This window comes from Lissotriton vulgaris, chromosome 5, assembly GCF_964263255.1.
Source record: "Lissotriton vulgaris chromosome 5, aLisVul1.2, whole genome shotgun sequence".
In the NCBI taxonomy this organism is placed as follows: Eukaryota; Metazoa; Chordata; class Amphibia; order Caudata; family Salamandridae; genus Lissotriton; species Lissotriton vulgaris.
Window position 1 is genome coordinate 1,813,363,357 of NC_141693.1, and position 19,091 is coordinate 1,813,382,447.

The 19,091-nt window shown below is 50.4% G+C and overlaps 1 protein-coding gene across 1 annotated transcript in view; it reads right to left on the reverse strand.

Moving 5' to 3' along the window:
• Positions 1–18,475, reverse strand: part of IGFBP4 (insulin like growth factor binding protein 4) — a 383,572-nt gene extending 365,097 nt beyond the window's left edge. The window contains exon 1 of the mRNA XM_086924226.1: positions 17,927–18,475. Coding sequence (XP_086780352.1) covers positions 17,927–18,266 — 340 coding nt within the window. The 5' untranslated portion in view covers positions 18,267–18,475. The remainder of the gene's footprint in view (positions 1–17,926) is intronic.
• Positions 18,476–19,091: the final 616 nt, after the last annotated feature.

The following is a 19,091-nucleotide window of genomic DNA, read 5'->3' on the forward strand; positions in this document are numbered from 1 at the left end:
TCTGGGCTAACCAGAAAGGAATTTGTTCCCGTTTTACGGGTGTTTTACCAAGACCTGACTGTATGTTCTGTGGTGTAATTTTATTTGTGTTCCCCTGATGAGGGGTCAGCTGTGGTGTATTAACAGCTGGCTGGACTGTTGCAGTCCGTATTACATATTGGACTAATTGCCTATGTATTTTTATTAATGTGTTTAGCTGTTCTAACAGCTCTTCTCTAGACATTCTTGCAATGTCAGGATGTGGTGTGTAGCTGGCTAGAACCGGCCACGTGGCTCCTGGTCTACCTAGAGGACCGAGCCTAGTTATGTGATCATTGTGTTTTAGGGCGCCATTTAAACCAGAGCAGGTGCTCTTGAAATTTAAGTGGGATTTCAATCTCCTCGAAAGGAGCGTACTCTCCCGGAGGTTCCTCTATTTTGTAATAGTGAAACTCCTGTGTTATAGCGTTTACCGCTGGAAAGTTTATCCATGAATAGAATACCTCTGTCTGCCGATACTCGTGAGCCTCTATCACGAAAATTACTGTACCACCTTGAGGTGTCAGTCCGTTTTCTATAAGTTTTAAAGTTATAGATCTTTTTAACTGGACCGGGATGATAATAGCATCCGGGTCTGTGTATTCGGGACCTTGCTGAGTCGCATCTGCTGCGGCCCCAGAGGTTCCGTTTTCTGGCATTGTAAAAATGCGAGGTTTGCAGAGTAGGTCTCCAAGGAGACAAAGATTAGATGCACAATATTTTGGAACACTGTATCCTTCAACGTTGAATAAACCAGAGCTTTACATAGGAATCTCTTCCTACTAAGGTCGGGCGGATTTTAACCTTTCACCCACTCCAGACGTCTATTGGAGTATTTTACGGGAGAAAGGGGTGTGAAATATGCACGACTGAGTTACTCTACAAGTCTTACGTTAGTTTATTGCCTTACCAAACGTTAGGGCGCCATGTAGTGTAGTTCCTAGTTTCCCACTAGGCCCTGCGCATTGGAATAACATAAACAGTAGTATCGACGTGGAACTGCGGATATTCCAGGTCTCCACTGACTATGCTAAACTTAATTGGGTTGTGTTACCAACTAGCTCAGAGGTCACTGGAAACTTTCTTCTCTGCATAGGAAGTGATCAGCTTCCTTGGCACAGACAAGAAGGGATTCAGTTTTCCAACAACCGTGCAACATGACAACTTTGCTCCTCAGATCAAGAGTCGATCTCTAGGGTCGTGTGAAACAATAGACATAGATTTCACTCAGTCAGTCTAGTGCAGTTTACTTTCACAGTATGTAGAGAATAGAGAGACGGGCGTTTATCAATAAAGGGTTAACATTTATTGAACAGTCTTTCTTCTCGTACAAGAGAAATGTATTGCCACAATTGCAATAACTGTTATTGTAAAAAGTACGTACAGTAAGATAAGTATTGCGAAATAGAACTGTAAAAGCATTGATATGGTTTCTTAGCCATACAATGGTTTAAAAGTAATAAAACATATATACAGTCATATATACATTAGGCTAACATACTCAACTGGTGCTTCTAACTAAGCCTACCCCAGTGTGCCTGACCTAAGCCTAACACGTGAAAGGGGGAGTAAGTAAGTAGCTTAAGTTAAGTTGGTTTTGCCAAGGTTTGTTTCAAGAATTCTCGTCTAAGGGTTTAGTCAACACCATACCTCTGAATAGAATGATGGAGGATTGGTATCTCCTTCAGGGGTCTCTCTCGATATCCCAGTCACCTGCGAGGGTAAACTGGAAGCGCCGGGACTGGATTTCTCTGCACGAGAAAGGCAGCGGCTTCTCTCAGCGCGTCGAGGAAGGAGGGGTGACAGCGTCCGCGGGCAGCTGGGCTGGATGTCTTCGCAGAGGACGGCTGCTCGGCTCCTCAAGCGTACTGCACCATAGTTCGCGCTGTAGCGGCGATAATGGTAATCAGCAGCTTCACCACCACAGGATAGCAGGCTGCAGCGACAGAGTGCTAGTTTTTACCAACACAGGGTCATGCAGGCAGCTGGCATCAGCAACAGGTTCGCATTGCTTAAGGCAACGTTGGTAATATTTATACCTGACAGGTGCCGGGTTTGACGCAAGTTTGCTGGACATAAGACGTCAATTAAAGATGTCACTAGGAAGTGACAGTTATCAGTTGCTCATTAGAGTTCCATTACTAATCAAAACATAGCAAGCGGGGATTTCCAGGTTTGCTAAGTTTTTATCTTGTTGAAGAACTCGGAGTGTTATCTAGGAATATCAGATAGTGACTACTGCTCTGTCATTGCACTAATTGGTCGCAAAGGAAGTGGCAGAGGGAACTATGCTGGAATGTGGCTCTGTTCGTGTGAGGCCAGAGATGACTTTTCAGAAAATCGCACTTGAACGGTTATGCCAATATAGGGAATAAATGGATTTATAGCCGAATAGGGGCATAAGGTCACAGTATCGATCAGGAACCTAGATAAGCACGCAACAGTAAGGGTTTCTTCAACGGATGCCTTTTGTCCATAATTTCAGACATTAGCGTGAGCTGACCCCTACAGCTCCTGCTGTGATCTGTGGCCTGCAGCAGCCCCTCCCAGACCTGGCAAAGACTGCTATCAGGCCCATTATCATTCTGTATGTTGGCCTAATTATCGCATACAGAATGATAATGAGCCTTTCTGCCCATGACAGCATTTCGGATCCGGTGTCTTTTTTCCAGTGGAGGTGAGGAGGAATCGAAATGTCCTGATAAAATAAATAAATAAAACCCTTTAAGCATCTCTGAGGTTTTAACTATTACATGCCTGCTCGAAACAACATACTTTGAGGTTTGCCATGAGTCCTTGAAAATGGTAGACGTCTATAGTGTGATGGACATCTCTGTATGGAGTGGGCTACAGTATAAAACGCAATGTGTCTTTGGCATGATAAGAATGTCAAGTGTTGGTAGAGCAATAACGTGGAAGGGGGCAAGGTCTCTCCAAAAAAGGAACAGAGTGTGTGTCAAAGGATCCGTGCAAAGGCACTGTCACAGTGGACTCTGCAAATTGGGAGAGGTAAGGCCGGTGTCCTTGGAGGTCTTGTCACAAATGACTTGTGCTGTTTTTATGACATCATACGCTTTTAGGGCAACAATGTTAGAAGCATGAAGTAGGTGAGTGAGAGCTGTACCTGTTTCAAGGCCCTCTCTGGCAAATACGTTGAACCAAAGAGAAATTAACTGCTTTATTCAGTAAATTATAAAGTGTTCCTTAAAGAGTCACGCAGAATGTATTGAAATGTCACACATAAGCAAGCTGCAGAAATGGAAATATTACTCATAATAAAACTGAAAACTTGGCGGATATGTGAGTAAAATATGGGTGATAGCTTTTTGTTTAGTGTTTTTTTCATTGATTGGCAAGTTTCTGCATGTAAGTCTCTTTGGGGGGAGGACATGTGAATGGTTGCAAGAAAGTATTAATGGGTGAGGATAGATAGATGAACAAGTTTATTGGTGGGTGGATGAATGAATGAATGCAAGAGGAGATGAGGTACGTGGGTGAGCGCACAGATGAATGACATGGTGGCTGAGTCAATGGATGAGTGAGTGCATGTATGAATGAGTGCTACTTGGATAGATTAGTGAATGAATAGTAGAATACATAGATTGAGGAATAACTGTGTGCATGCAGTGATTACTAAGAGTATGAACAGATCGATGGATGAATAGATTAAGAGATTGTATTGATGGACAAATGAGTGTGCAAGCAGATGAGAGAATGGATGAGTTAAGTAAGTGCCTGAGCTGAGCTCTGCACTTCAGTCATAGTCTGCACAAAGTTGAGTTCAGCGTCAGTGAGGCTGGTTCAGGCTCCACGCCGGGGCCTCTCACACATCCTACTGCCCTTCCATTTCTGGTGCTGGGTGTAATTTCTGATATTTATATGTTTTCCTTGTCTTCATTGCTTGATTTTGCTCCTCGTGAGAAAGTGTCGCTCATAGTCATTGAATGTCACTCATAATTACACGGAAATTATGAAAATGTCACACGTTTTTTGTGACTTTTCTGCGCTTTTTTGTGACCTTTGATCCTGCTTGCAGGCAGGTCGCCCCCACGCCGCTGCTAGTCACCTGATTGCCTGGTTCCTGCCTCCTTGCTGCCTCCTTGTTTCCTGGGTTTTTCCCTCCCCTCTGCCCTGTGCACCAGTTCCCCCCGCCGCTCCCAATCCGACCCTTTCCCACCGCTGCATCCCTGCGGCCCGCCCCCCTGCACACCCATTCGCCTCCCCGCTCCCACCTCCCAGCTCCTCCTCCCTCCCAAGCCACCTCATATGCAGGCCGAGAAGCAGCCGCGCAGCTGACGCGCGCAGCGGGCGCTCCGCACCCATCCGTGCCTGGACCACGCCCAGCACCAGAACCCCTGGACCCCGCGAATTCCACAACACCAGAATCCACTACGACGCCAGCACCCTCCACGTACTCAACGCCGGCCGAAACCACGCCTGCTTCCTGGCCGCCCCGAAACAGACCCTTCTCCTGCCACACCTGCAGCTTCACCTGCGACAGAACCACCAAACCTCCAAGGACTGGACCCAACCACCTCCGCTACATACTCCTCAACACCCGCTCCGCACGCAAACACGCTGTCGAGCTCTGGGATCTGCTCGACACCTCCGCCCCAGACGTGGCCTTCCTGACTGAGACCTGGTGGAACGACATCACCATAGCCATCCCAGACGGCTACAAGATCACCTGCAGGGATCGCGGCAACGAAATCGGAGGAGGAATAGCCATCGTCCACAAGTCCACCCTCAAGGTCGCCACCCACGCAGACGACACCCTCAACACCGCCGAACACCTGCACCCCCGGATCCACACTGACCCCAACACCAACCTCAGGGGAACACTAATCTACAGACCCCCCCGGACCCCTGGGCTCAGTTCAACGACTCCATCGCCGACCTCGCCAGCACCCACGCACTCACTTCCACGGACTACATAATCCTCGGGGACCTGAACTTCCACTTCGAGAACAACAACGACGCCAACTCCGCCACCTTGATCGACAACTTCGCCAACCTGGGCCTCAGACAACTCGTCACCGCACCCACCCATGCCGCCGGCGACACGCTGGATCCCGCCTTCTCCACAGGCTCCCACGTCGCCCTCGACCACACCACCGAACTCCACTGGACCGACCACCGCTGCATCCATTTCACCTTCAAGAAACCAACCACGCACCACTGCACCGAACAGCTGCCTCGCCGCTGATGGAGCAACGTCACCGAAGACCAGCTGATCACCTCCCTCGCCAAGAACCCATCCACCGACCCTACCAACCCAGACACCGCAGCCCGAAACCTCAGACAGTGGATCGACGATTGCGCCAACACCCTCGCCCCGCTCAAGAAACCCTCCAACAGCCACGCCAACAAGAGAGCCACCTGGTTCACCGACGAGCTCCAGATCTCTAAACGTGCATGTCGGAAACTGGAGAAGACATGGCTCCTCGAACGTACACCGGACAACCACGCAGCCCACAAGGACGCCACCCGCAGACACCACCACCTCATCAGATTAGCCAAGAGATCCTCCTTCAAAGACCGCTTGGATAACAACGCACACGACAGCAAAGAGCTCTTCAGCATCGTAAAGGAACTCTCCAACCTCAGCGCCAACGACATACCGCCCATACTGTGCGACTCACTAGCCATCTTCTTCCACCGCAAGATCGCTGACATCCACGACAGCTTCAACACCATGACCGCCCTGACTACTCAGGACTCCACCTCCCCTGTGAACACCACCAGCGCCAACCGCCTGACCTCCTGGTCCAACGTCAACGACGAAGAGACATGCAAGGTCATGAACTCTATCCACTCAGGATCTCCGTCTGACCCGTGCCCACACCACATATTCAACATAGCAGACGCAGCCATCGCACCCCAACTACGGAAGGTCATCAACATCTCCTTTGAAACAGCGACAGTCCCGGAAAGCTGGAAGCACGCTGAATCAACGCCCTCCTCAAGAAGCCCAAAGCGGACCCCAAGGACCTCAAGCACTTCCGGACCATCTCCCTGCTCCCGTTCCCGGCAAAGGTCATCGAGAAAATCGTCAACATGCAACTGGCCCGCCACCTCGAGACAACAACATCTGGGACCCGTCCCAGTCCGGATTCAGACGAAACCACAGCACCGAGACAGCCCTCATCGCCGCCACAAACGACATCACGCGCCAACTAGACAACGGCGAAACATCAGCCCTCATCCTCATGGACCTGTTAGCCGCCTTTGACACGGTCTACCATCTCACTCTAATGACACGGCTCCTAGAAGCTGGAATCCAAGAGAAGGCTCTTGACTGGACCACGTCCTTTCTCTCTGGCAGAACCCAGAGCATCCGTCTCCTACGCTGACGACACCCAGCTCATCCTCTCCTTTACCAAGGACCCACACACCGCCAAAACCAACCTCCATGGGGAAATGAAGGCCGTCGCCGATTGGATGAGGAGCAGCTGTCTGAAGCTGAACTCGGACAAGATGAAAGTCCTCATCCTCGGACACACCCCCTCAGCCTGGGACGACTCCTGGTGGCCGACCACACTGGGAACAGCACCAACAGCCACCGACCATGCATGCAATCTAGGATTCATCCTCGACTCTTCCCTCTCCATGTCTAAGCAGGCCAACGCCGTCTCCTCCTCCTGCTACAACACCCTCCGCATGCTCCGCAGGATCTACAAGCGGATCCCGACCAAAACAAGAAGAACTGTGACACAGGCCCTCGTCAGCAGCAGACTGGATTACGGCAATGCACTCTACGCAGGAATCCCAGCCAAACACCTACGACGACTACAACGCATCCAAAACACCTCCGCCCGACTGATCGTCAACGTCCCCCGCCGCAGCCACATCACCCCCCACCTGAGAGACCTACACAGGCTCCCCATCGACAGGAGGATCACTTTCAAGCTCCTCACCCACGCACACAAAGCACTCCACAACACCGGACCACCCTACCTGAACAGCAGACTCAGCTTCCACACCCCCACCTGCCAGCTTCACTCCGCCAGCCTCGCCCTCGCCGCTGCCCCCTGCATCCAACGAACAACCTCCGGCGGCAGATACTTCTCTTACCTCGCCTCCAAGACCTGGAACACCCTCCCTACCCACATACGGCAGACCCAAGACCTACTCGCCTTCAGAAGACTACTCAAGACCTGGCTCTTCGAGCAGTAGCAGCACCCCCCTCCCTCCTTCCCCCTCCCCAGCGCCTTGAGACCCTCACGGGTAAGTAGCGCGCTTTACAAGTACTCTGATTGATTGATTGATTGTAAGTAATCTGAAACCTTGGCAGCTATGGGAATGTAAGATCTGAGAAGTCTTCAGCTGTTATCTTTTTCTTCACTTTTTATTGAAAATGCTAATGCAGGTGTTTCACTCATACACAACAGATGCAGTGAGTGCAAGGTTCTCTCAACCTAAAATAAACTTATTTTGACTTGTGCTTGTGTTGGTAGTCTATTTACTTATGCACTATTGCAGGACTTCCTCTGATGTGTATGCAAAACGTACCTTTTGTCCGGATTTTTTGTCCTGAATGCTGACCTTCTGTCCTGAATTTTGACCCTTTGTCCTGAATTTTTGCACTCACTATCCTGAATTTGAACCCCTGCCAGTTGGTCACCCTAGCAGAAGTGGCAGGGTTCGCGATGGCGCCAGATTTTGTAGTAATGGAGGAGGAAAAGTAGCAGCAAGTTGTAAGACAGGCGTCGAAAGGTGCATGGAGCTGAGTTTGTGCTGTCTGTCCCTCTGTTTCCGCCATCTCTGACGAGCCGGTTTAACCGCCTTGGTCGGTTGGCCTGACAGGTGCATTGTAATAGGGAGGGTGGTCGGAGTGGCTTTCTGCCCAGCTGTCTGTCTCCATTGGCCCTTCCACCACCGACCCGGTCAGACTTTCCTGCCGGAGTCGGAAGGATCACATCGGTCGAAAAACTTCCTATCAGTGTTGGGAGGACCGATTCTGACATGGCGGCTTCTGTCTTTTCCAACTACGATGGGAACCCGGCGGCCCTACCAACCGCCATTGTAATCAGGCCCTTAGAACTTAAAACTGCTCAGGATTTATAAAAACAACCTCTTAATAACAGAAACCCATGGTCTAGAAAAGGCTCTTATAGCCTTGTTCGATTCCGAGCATGTTCCAACTGCAGTTGATTTCTTGGTCAACTGATAAGCTTCATCAGATGGCTAAATCTGAAGACAGCTGGTAAGTGGTACAACAGCATTTTTTAGTGTTATGTAGCCATTCTGCAATCTATCCACAGAAGTACAGCAACCTACTTATATTTGAAATGCAATGTGTGTCTCGTATTGACTAATGATCATGTACCCTCCTTGGTTTCACATTATGGTTAGCTCTTATATCATATGGTACCAATCGATTCATTTTGGGGAGCCACACTCTGGAACTTGATGAAACTTAAAAAGTTGGTAGAAATTGAGGCTGTTCATTGTGGCATTTATCAGTCATTTGTGTCAGTTAACCCACTGTGTTGGAGACAATTCTTGGTATACCCCTGAATACTCTATCGTCATGTCAAATGAGTTTCACCTTTTGATTGTGAAACATCACTCTTCAATCACCAATCTTAACAGAAGGGCTGGCTTGCCTTTTTAGGCTATAGATGTCTTTTACATAAAGATGTTTGTCTTGAAGGGTCCCTAAATTCAATGTTTAAGATTGCCATCTCCAAGCGTTGCTCGGGACCCCACAAATAAATGACATAATTGATTACATCATAAATGGAATTATCAGTGATCAATAACATCTGCTCCAGAGTGCCCAGACGCCGTGGGTATCCCAGTCTCCCTCCCACGCATTCATGCATTAATAGAGGTTTACAAACTATTTGACGCAGGAAAAGGTAATGATTTTAAGATTTGTGAAGCAACCAACGTTTTCTGATTTAAGTTTGCCATTGCACGGTTTTCCGTGCATTGCGAAACAATTTTCACAGCACTGCGAAGTAATATTTACTGCAATTAAACAATGGCAAATGTATGCAGCACTTTTTTTCCTGTACGTTCTATATTTGCGACATAAACTGCTGCCTAAAGTCACCATTTTCACGCAAAGTGTTACAGGATAAAACTTTGCAACTTTGTGTTGTTTTCCGTAGACCTTATCCCATACTACGCATCCTAACCACTCCTCCTCTCTCGCAGGCTGCAGGGCCGGACCTGAGCACTCTGTCTCCCAGATAAGCTATTTTAATTGCCTAAAGCAGCCTTCCTTTGCCCGAGCTGCACCACGCTTTCATATCAGCTCTTGACTACTTGGTGCCAAACGCATTGGCTCAGAAAAGCCTCCGGGCGGCTTAAAGGCTGAAAGTAAATAACTGAAGTGACTCGTGGAGCAGCAGGGATTATTTGAGGCAGCCCGCACTGCCTGAACTCAGGGGGAGCCTTACTAGCTTCGCCGCAGACCCCCCATATTTACCCCAACTATGCTTGAATGTATCAGCACGAGCTGCTGTTGATGAAAATGGCACTGCATCTACAATTAAAGGGTACAAAGTGTTTATGTCTTATATGGCGCTTGTCGGGCCTAAAGTGCTTAAATCTTGAGAATTCTGAAATCCTTTTTGGATGCTATGTATATTTTACGAGGACCCCATGAGAAAGCTTGCTTTCAAGGGCACCCAAATGCTATTAAAGGTGTGTAGCACAGTCACGCCACAGTCACACTGTTGAAAAACCTTTTACTAAAGACTACAATGGAAAAGTTTTAATTGGGAAGTATGCTGTACTCCATATGTTAGCAAGTTTACTCTCCTGTAAAGCTGTAGAAGTTTTTACACATCATACTCCAAGTATAGCGCTCTGATACACTTGTTTAGTTAGGCCTTCAATGTGCTGCATAATGTGCATAAATAAAAATTAAATGGTGCAAGGTGAGAAATTGTACACTGGGGTTCCGTCGGATTTACCGGCATGTGCACAAACCCATTTAAGGATTTTCTCTTTGAAAACAATAATGTTCTTAACAGGATCTGGTCACGGTTTATTGCTCACGAAACTAACAGCTATTACGTCATATTCAAAGGCGGTGACAGTCATCCAGGACACGGAGTACTTAATCGGGTCCGGATTTTACAGATTTCGCTCCTTCATTTCTGGAACGCGGACTTGTAATGGTGCAGGGCACATTTGCACCAACCTCTGGCCTGACAGCCGTGATAATGTCAGTGAGAATATCGCCTTTAACTTCACAGGCGGTGCAAACGTTGATGCAAATTGTACCAGAACCAAGACAGTCTGTGAATCATAGTGCAAAACTAGTGCAAAACTCCACCTGTTTCTGCTGTACTTTAAAACAGCGCGCTGCTAACTTTGTGAATGTTCGTCTCACTTCTGTATTCGTCGCGGTACTAGCAGTTCTCAGATTCGCGGCAGCCAGCATCCTGCGCCGCCATATGCAGAAAACACAGGAAACACCCAGCCCAGCTAACAAATACACGCATACATGAGTATTACATGAGAAGGCAGGAGGGGAAGTAAAAACTGCCTGGAGAGATAGCTCTGCTGTCATAGAATGTCGCCCTTAAAATCGACTCAAGAAGTACGAAGGGATGGGCCTGCCCTTACCAGTGTCATATTCAGCCACTTTCACTCTACAGTGCACACATTGAGAGCCGAGGCCATTATACAATAATCTGCAGCATTTTGATCTTAATGTGTCGGCGCCTGTTAATGAGCACGAGGGTGGCGAGTGGGCCTGGGCACTTTTTTAAACATGTGAGATCTCGCAAAGTGAATAATTTCGAGTTCCTTGAGTGGAGCGTAATTTTCTGAGATCAGTTGCGAGTGCCACATTTTCTGAGATTGACTGTATGCCATTTTCACCTGTGGAAACGTAAAGCAGCAGGGGCTGAGAAAAATTCTCTCCTCGAACCCAGTTGCCTGTAGATACCAAGCATGACTTTTTAATATGTTTCACAAAATTAGTTTTTTTTTGCACGTAGCAGAAAAAAATACACTCACGCCTAGTTGTGGGGGTACAGTTTTTGAATTATTCCGTTTTTTTATTGCCAGTTGCCATTTTGCAATAGCTTCGTAGCGCTCTCTGTAGCCCAGCAAGATGAGGTAACAAGCATTGGCATAGCCAATAGGTCTCGCTTTTGGGACCTTATAAGTGATTCGCCATGCAACACTTGATGTTGTTTAATGAAGGATATTGTGCTGGATAACTAAACACTTATAATGTCCCAAAGGCGAGACCGATTGGCTATGGATTGGGGGGCCTTTTAAGTGTTTATGTAGAGCTATTGACTTTGCCATGTTTCTAAGCTGTGCTGTAGAGAAGTGGCAGCTGTGCAGCATGCTGAGAAGTTGTAATTAAAATGTATAAGAAGCCCTCAGTGATGCTGTAGTATCATTGAGTGATGCTCTGCTGGCCCTGAGTTATGCAGCGGTGGCATTGAGTGATACTCTGCTGGCCTGCAGTGATGTTGTTGTGGCCCTGAGTGATGCTGTGCTGGTGCTGATTGATGCTGTGGTGCTGCTGAGTGATGCTGTGGTAGCGCATAGTGATGCTGTGGTGGTGCAGAGTGATGCTGTGGTGGACCTGAGTGATGCTGTAGTGGTGCTGATTGATGCTGTGGCGGTGCTGAGTGATACTGTTGTGTCCTTGAGTGATGCTGTGGTGATACTAAGTGATGCTGGGGTATTGTTGAGTGATCCTGCTGTGGCCCTGAGTGATGCTGTGGTAGTGCTGAGTGATTATATGGTGGTGCTGACTGATGCTGTGGTGGTCCTGAGTGATGCTGTGGTGGTGCTGACTGATGCTGTGCTGGTGCTAACTGATGCTGTTGTGGCTTTGAGTTCATCCTGTGCTGGCCCTGAGTGATACTGTGGTGGCCCAGAGTGATGCTGTGGTAGCGCATAGTGATGCTGTGGTGGTTCAGATTGATGCTGTGGTGGACCACAGTGATGCTGTAGTGGTGCTAAGTAATGCTGTGGTGGTGCTGATTGATGCTGTGGTGGTGCTGAGTGATCCTGTGGTGGTCCTGAGTGATGCTGTGGTGCTGACAGATGTTGTGGTGGCGTTAAGTGATCCGGTGCTGGCCCCAAGTGATGCTGTGGTGCCCTGAGTGATGTTGTGGAGAAGGTGACTGCTGCTGTGGTGATGCTGATTGATGCTGTTGCGTTGCAGAGTGATGCTGTTGTGGTACTGAGTGATGCTATGATACAACTGAGTGATACTGTGGTGATGCTGAGTAATGCTGTTGTGGTGCGGAGTGTTGCTGTGGTTGCGTAGAGCGATGCTGTGGTGGCGCTGAGTGATGCTGTGGATGTGGTTCAACTTCAAAGTGTGTTTTGATTTAATATCTGACATTAGCTATTTTTTCTATAATAAATTTAGCAGGATTATTGCCCAAAGTGTGTGGATCTTTGATTGGGAGCATCTGTAAATGCCTAGCCAGTTCCTTAATGGACATAAACCGCTTATTGTCTAAATTAGGAGCATTCAAATGCACAATAAATAAAGTTTTGTTATGCACATTTGTTGCTTACATTTCTGCTTATTTTTTAACAGTGCCTGCAAATACAATGATGTATCGGTTGTATTACATCAGCATGGTTGTTGCACAGCGCTTCATCAAAAATCGAGAAGGTGTGAAAGATCACGTGTGAATGTTTGACATGATAGAGAGCAAGCGAGAGGAAAGCCAGATGGCGCCTAATCGCGAGGAAAGCCAGATGGCGGCTGCGCGTGTGCGTAACAGCAAGCTGTGGGCCACAATCTAAAGCTTGTGGTCGCATTTCAAAGGCCCACTCACTAAATGTCTTGCCAGACAGCACATGTGCTGGCTCAGGCGAGGCCTAAAAATCGCCCAAACACGCACTTCTATCGCAGTACCCAGAAGATGGGAATCAGACAAATGATTTCTTCAAGGGTTTTTCAACTGTAGTATGGATTTGTAGAGAACCCGCAGTGGCATCGGACGCAGCATTCCGGAAGCAGATTTGCAGGTTTGATAAGAATCACATGACTGTAGAGTTATTCAGTGAGTCCTATATCCATGTCCACTGGAATTATGCGATTGAGTAGCTGCGCGATTTTCGCATAACTATAGATTTGCCTCATTTACCACTTAATCCACCATCTGCTGCATAATCTGCAACTGTTAGCAAAATAAAATGTTGTTTCTAGCTCAAACGGATCAAAATGTACTAAAACCGCCATAACACGTGCTCATGTAAAGCGCTCTGATACCTTCTGGTCTAGTTTGCGCTATATAACTCCACCAATTATTTTTTTTTCATAACACGTGTTGCTGCGCAGTTGAAGACCTTTTGTTAAGGTTGACTGGTCAACTTTCTGTTGCTAATTGCTATATCTGGGTGTTAAACTGGTACTAATGAGGTGCACCAATTACCTAGACAGTGTTAACAAGTGTAAAAACTTTTAAATAATGATTAATGCTATTACAAAATATGCTGCATAATTTACCTTTTCTTAACGCCTAATTTACTCAACACTGCCGCTAAATTTGGCCCTCACCTGCTGCATAACTGCAGTGGCCCTGCCTATATTCTTACTATGGAGCAGTAACCGCTGCTGGACTAATACACTGCCACCCCTGGCTCTATCAGCCCAGACCCCTGCTGTGCTGGAACCCTGTCTCTTCTAATGCACTGTCACCCCTGTGTCTATAAGCCCAGATCCCCTGCTGTGCGGGAACCCTGTCTCTTCGAATGCACTGTCACCCCTGTGTCGATGAGCCCAGGCCCCCTGCTGCAGGGCCGGACTGACTACCGGGCAGTTTGGAATGTTGCCGAGCTGCTGGCTGATTTCACTGCAGTGGGGGCTGATTTCGTTGATGGAAACCTGCGTGTGCTTCAAAATAATGAAAGCAAAACGAATTTCTTTTAGTACACGCAGGTCCCCATCAACGAAATCAGCCCCCACCTCGGCAGCATTCCAAACTGCCCGGTAGCCAGTCCGGCCCTGCCCTGCTGTGCGGGAACCTTGTCTCTTCGAATGCACTGTCACCCCTGTGTCTATGAGCCCAGACCACTACTGTGCGGGACCCTGTCTCTTTTAGTGCACTGCCACCCCTGTGCCTATGAGCCCAGCCCCCCTGCTGTGCGGGGACCCTGTCTCTTTTAATGCACTGTCACCCCTGTGTCTATGAGCCCAGACCACTACTGTGCGGGACCCTGTCTCCTCTAATACACTGTCACCCTTGTGTCTATCAGCCCAGACCCCCTGCTGTGCGGGAACCCTGTCTCTTCAAATGCACTGTCACCCCCTGGATCTAGAGCCCAGCCCCCTGCCGTGCAGGGTCCTGACTGTTCTGATACACTGGGACACCCCTCTTCCACCCCTCCCCTCCTCTCTGCTGTGCAGGGTTGTGATTGTTCTTAAACACTGGGACACCCCTCTTCCTCCCCTCCCCTCCTCTCTGCTGTGCAGGGTTGTGATTGTTCTGATACACTGGGACACCCCTCTTCCATCCCTCCCCTCCTCTCTGCTGTTTAGGGTTGGGATTGTTCTGATACACTGGGACACCCCTCTTCCACCCCTCCCCTCCTCTCTGCTGTTCAGGGTTGTGATTGTTCTGATGCACTGGGACACCCCTCTTCCACCCCTCCCCTCCTCTCTGCTGTTTAGGGTTGTGATTGTTCTGATGCACTGGGACACCCCTCTTCCACCCCTCCCCTCCTCTCTGCTGTTCAGGGTTGTGATTGTTCTGATGCACTGGGACACCCCTCTTCCACCCCTCCCCTCCTCTCTGCTGTTCAGGGTTGTGATTGTTCTGATGCACTGGGACACCCCTCTTCCATCCCTCCACTCCTCTCTGCTGGGCGGGGTCCTGTCGGTTCAGTGTATTATCAGAGTGCTGCGTGAAGCCCTCCAGGAGGGGTTTGCGTGCTCTACCATTATCACTGCCACGGAGGTTGAACTAACCCCTTACTTCTATGGACCCTTCTAGGCGCTGATGATTTGGGACAGGAGTTTCTTTTCAGATGGCCCTTTCGATTTAGAAATCTCAACGCTTTCAGTAGCCCAGGCATTAATCACCTCAAGACTGGACTACGGTAATGTTCTTTACCTAGGATCCAACAAGGATGTGACTCGTAGGCTGCAGATGGTTCAGAACTTTGCCGCAAGACTACTTTGCCGGGTTCCTAGGGCCGCCTCTGTCTCTGGCCACCTACGGGACCTGCATTGCCTCAGGGGTGGAGAACCGAATCAAGTTCAAAGCCCTGAGCTACATGTTCAAAATCAAAATAGGTGCTGCCCCTCAGTACCTGCAGTCTGTAGTCTCCCCAATGTCGCCCCCTCCCCCACTGTCTTCGCTCATCCGCTCAAGGGAAGCTCTCTGTGCCCAGAGTTAGACTGTCTCGGATAGGCGGTGGATCGTTTGCATATGTCGGTCCCTCACTTTGGAATGCCCTTCCTTACAGCTATTCGGAACCAAGCGGTGGATGCCCAATTTCGCAAATCATTGAAGACTTTGCTCTTTAACCAGTAATCCTGTGAGCTGTTACACGTCTTTGATCTGCCCGGCGTCGGGAAACCCTTTTTGGGTAGCTGCTGCGCCTTATAAATTCAATAAATAATAATAAAAACGCTTCTCCTTTTCAGGTAAAAGGTGAATGAAAGGGCAGCGACAGGCGGCCCTGTTTCCACCTGTTCCCTGTGAACCGACAGTAGTTCCCAGGCAGCATTTCGAAGCGGCCAGCTCAGTGTGCACTGGAAGGAGAAAGGCTGTTACATGCCCCGTACGTGCCCTTTCTTGCTTTGCAACCTATTGTGCTAAATACATAATAAACAAAGACAAAACCAATTACAATCATAATTGCATACCGCTATGTTGTTTGCTTTCAGAGTTAAATGGGCTTTACAGAGCTTAGAAACGTAACCTCCACGGAAGGAGCGCTTTATGGATATCTCGGTAGGATCTTATTAGAATCGCTCCAACTTTAGTTTGCAATGTGGAATTTTTAGTGAATCTCTATTTTGTAAATATGTAACAATCACTATGCGTAACTGTAAGAGTTATATGTATTTTCACCTCTGCAATGTTACCTGTAATGTCTGATCACATTTTACATCACTTTATTGTAAAGCGCTCTGACAGCGCTGGGTAAAGTACGCGCCATATACAATCTCATAAATAAAATACAATTACAACCTCGTGCTCAGCCACCTTTCTAGCTGAGCTGACGGGCAGTGGAGGGATCTCCCTGGCAGGTGAAGGAGTTTCGAGCCCCCTCCTGCTCCTGAGGGATGAGGGGGGGGGAACCTTTCCCTGCGGGGGTAGGCGCTTCCAATGGCATGAGGGTCTCTCTCTTTAAATGCAGGAGGAAGGGGTGAGGAGCAGGACCACTGGCCAGGCAGGAGGGGCCAGCCATGCCAGGAGTAGAAGAATGGGGAGGATGCGGGCGGGGTACCGGGGTGGCCCTCATCCTTAGGGCGGCATGGTACAAAAGGTGGCAGCACCCCCCACCCTTACCAGCTTGAGGGAAGCGGATGAAAAGGGAGACGTCTGTAGCTTGCAGAGCGTAAGATCTAGTCCTGGGGGTGGGGACGTCCCACCTGGCAGAAGCGATGAGGTTGAGGGGGTGGAAGCGGGGGCAAATGGGTGGCAAAGAGGTGAAGGCTGGCATCTTTAAGTAGCAAGATAGCCCGGTGCCGAAGATGGGGGCATTAACTGAGTGGTAAAAGACAGAACGCTTCCTTATCTGAGGGTACTAACATCTGGTTCGCGGGACGGGGACCCCCTAGCGGGGTGAAGGGGGGGGGGGGAGAGGGGTGTCGTCTCTAGGTCTCCTCCGAGGTTTGAGGCGACCCTGCAGGGGAGAGAAGACGAAGGCAGAGAATGCTCGGATCCCCACCCACCCACGCGCAGCTGCAGGCTCGGAAGTCCTCTTACCGGGTAAGGACGGGGGCTACTTATGTTCTGTTCCTGGGTGTGGCTAAAGGGATTGAAATGTGTGCACTGCAGGCACAGAGGTCCCAGCCATGTATGGGGTGTGGCGCGGGGGTAATGTTTCGCTCCCTTTCCTCAAGACTGCAAGCTCTGACAACCCCCGCCCCCCGGCCTTCGGGGGAGGGGGGGGGGCGCACCGACTCTGACCTATGTCCTACTGGAACTGAAGAGCCCTGGTGTGCTGCAGGCTCTGGGGACTCCCTGACTCGAGGGGCGTGATGGGAGCTCGAGGGGTCGTGGTATCGTACCCGTGGCCTTCTGATGTCTAAATACCCCAGAAGGTACGGGTTCGCAATGGAGCACGGGTCCTTTACCTGGGGCCTTCTGACCTCGGAATACCCTTGGAAGGTAGGGGGGGGGGGCACAGTGGGGTACGGGTCCTTTACCTGTGGCCTCCTGACCGCCAAATACGCTTAAAAGGTACTGGGTGCAGAGGGGTACAGGTCCCTTACCTGTGACCTTCTGACCTTTAAATAACCTTAGAGGGTACGGGGCGCAGGGAGGTACGGGCCCCTTACCTGTGGTCTTCTAACCTAAAATTGACCATAGAAGGGCAGGGGTCCCTTACCTGTGGTCTTTTGACCGCTGAATACCCCTAAAGGCAGTGGGGCGCAGTGGGGTACGGTCTCTTACCTGTGACCTTGTGCCCTCTGAATACCCGTAGAAGGTACGGGGACGCAGTGGGATACGGTCCCTTACCTGTGGCCTTGTGCCCTCTGAATACCCGTAAAAGGTACTGGGGCGCAGCGGGGTACGGTCCCTTACCTGTGGCCTTGTGCCCTCTGAATACCCGTAGAAGGTACTGGGGCGCAGCGGGGTACGGTCCGTTACCTGTGGCCGTGTGCTCTCTGAATACTCGTAGATGGTACTGGGGCGCAGTGGGGTACGGTCCCTTACCTGTGGCCTTGTGCCCTCTGAATACCCGTAGAAGGTACTGGGGCGCATGAGGTACGGTCCCTTACCTGTGGGCTCCAGGCTCTCCACTATGGCCTCCACCTCGGACAGGTCCGTGCAGAGCCCCTGGCCGTGCATCAGGGTGTGCAGGGGCTTCTCGGTGCCCGGCGGGGGGTAGCAGCGCAGGTTGGCCCCGCAGCGCGGGGTGTAGACTCCGCAGGGGGCGCCCCGGCCCAGGGCGCAGGTGGCGCAGCAGCCGCAGCCCGGCTCCTGCACCAGCTCCTCGCACCCCCCGGGGGCCCGGCAGCGGGACAGACGCTCCTCCGTGCAGGGCGGGCAGTGGATGGCGTCCTCGGCTCGGCAGAGCCCCGCCGCGGCCAGGAGCAGCAGGGCGGCCAGCGGGCCCATGGCGGCCGGGGTCCGAGCGGGCGTTGTAGGGTGATAACGGACTTCCAGGGGAGATGGCTCCACGGGGGCAAGGTGGAGAGAGGCGGACGCAGGGTGTCCAAGCAGGAAGGAACTCTGAGGCCAAAGAGGGGGCGCGGGGTCTGATCCGGGGCACACTGCAGCACGATTGCGGGCACCGAGGGCACAGGGGACCAACAGAGCTAGGACAGACTGACAGCTCCGGGACTTTATACCGAAGTCCGACCACTCCCCCTGCATCTCACGGCAGCCAGAAGGCAGAGGGAGGGGGAATGAGGGAAGGAGATAGGCAGAGAAGGAGAGACTTTGGGACAGTGAAGGGGGGGGGGGGAGGGGGGAGAGAAAGACAGTGGCAAAGAAGGAGGGACAGCGAGGAATGGAGGCAGAGAGAGAGCAGCAGATACAGAGAGGGGGATAGAAACGCGCGGGGGGGGGGGTCACAGAGAGAGAGAGGGAGAGATGCACAGAGAGAGGGAGAGAAGCACAGAGAGAGAAATGGGGGGAAGCACAGAGAGAGGGAGGGCAGCACAGAGAGGGAGAGAAGAACAGAGAGAGGGAGAGAAGCACAGAGAAAGGGGGAGTGCAGCACAGAGAGGGAGAGAAGAACAGAGAGAGGGAGAGAAACACAGAGAAAGGGGGAGTGCAGCACAGAGAGGGAGAGAAGCACAGAGAGAGGGAGAGCAGCACAGAGAGGGAGGGAGAGAAGCACAGGGAGGGAGAGCAGCACAGAAAGAGAAGCGGTGAGAGAGCTAGAGAAGTACTGAGAGAGCGGCACGGAGAGAGGGAGGGAGAGATGCACAGAGAGGA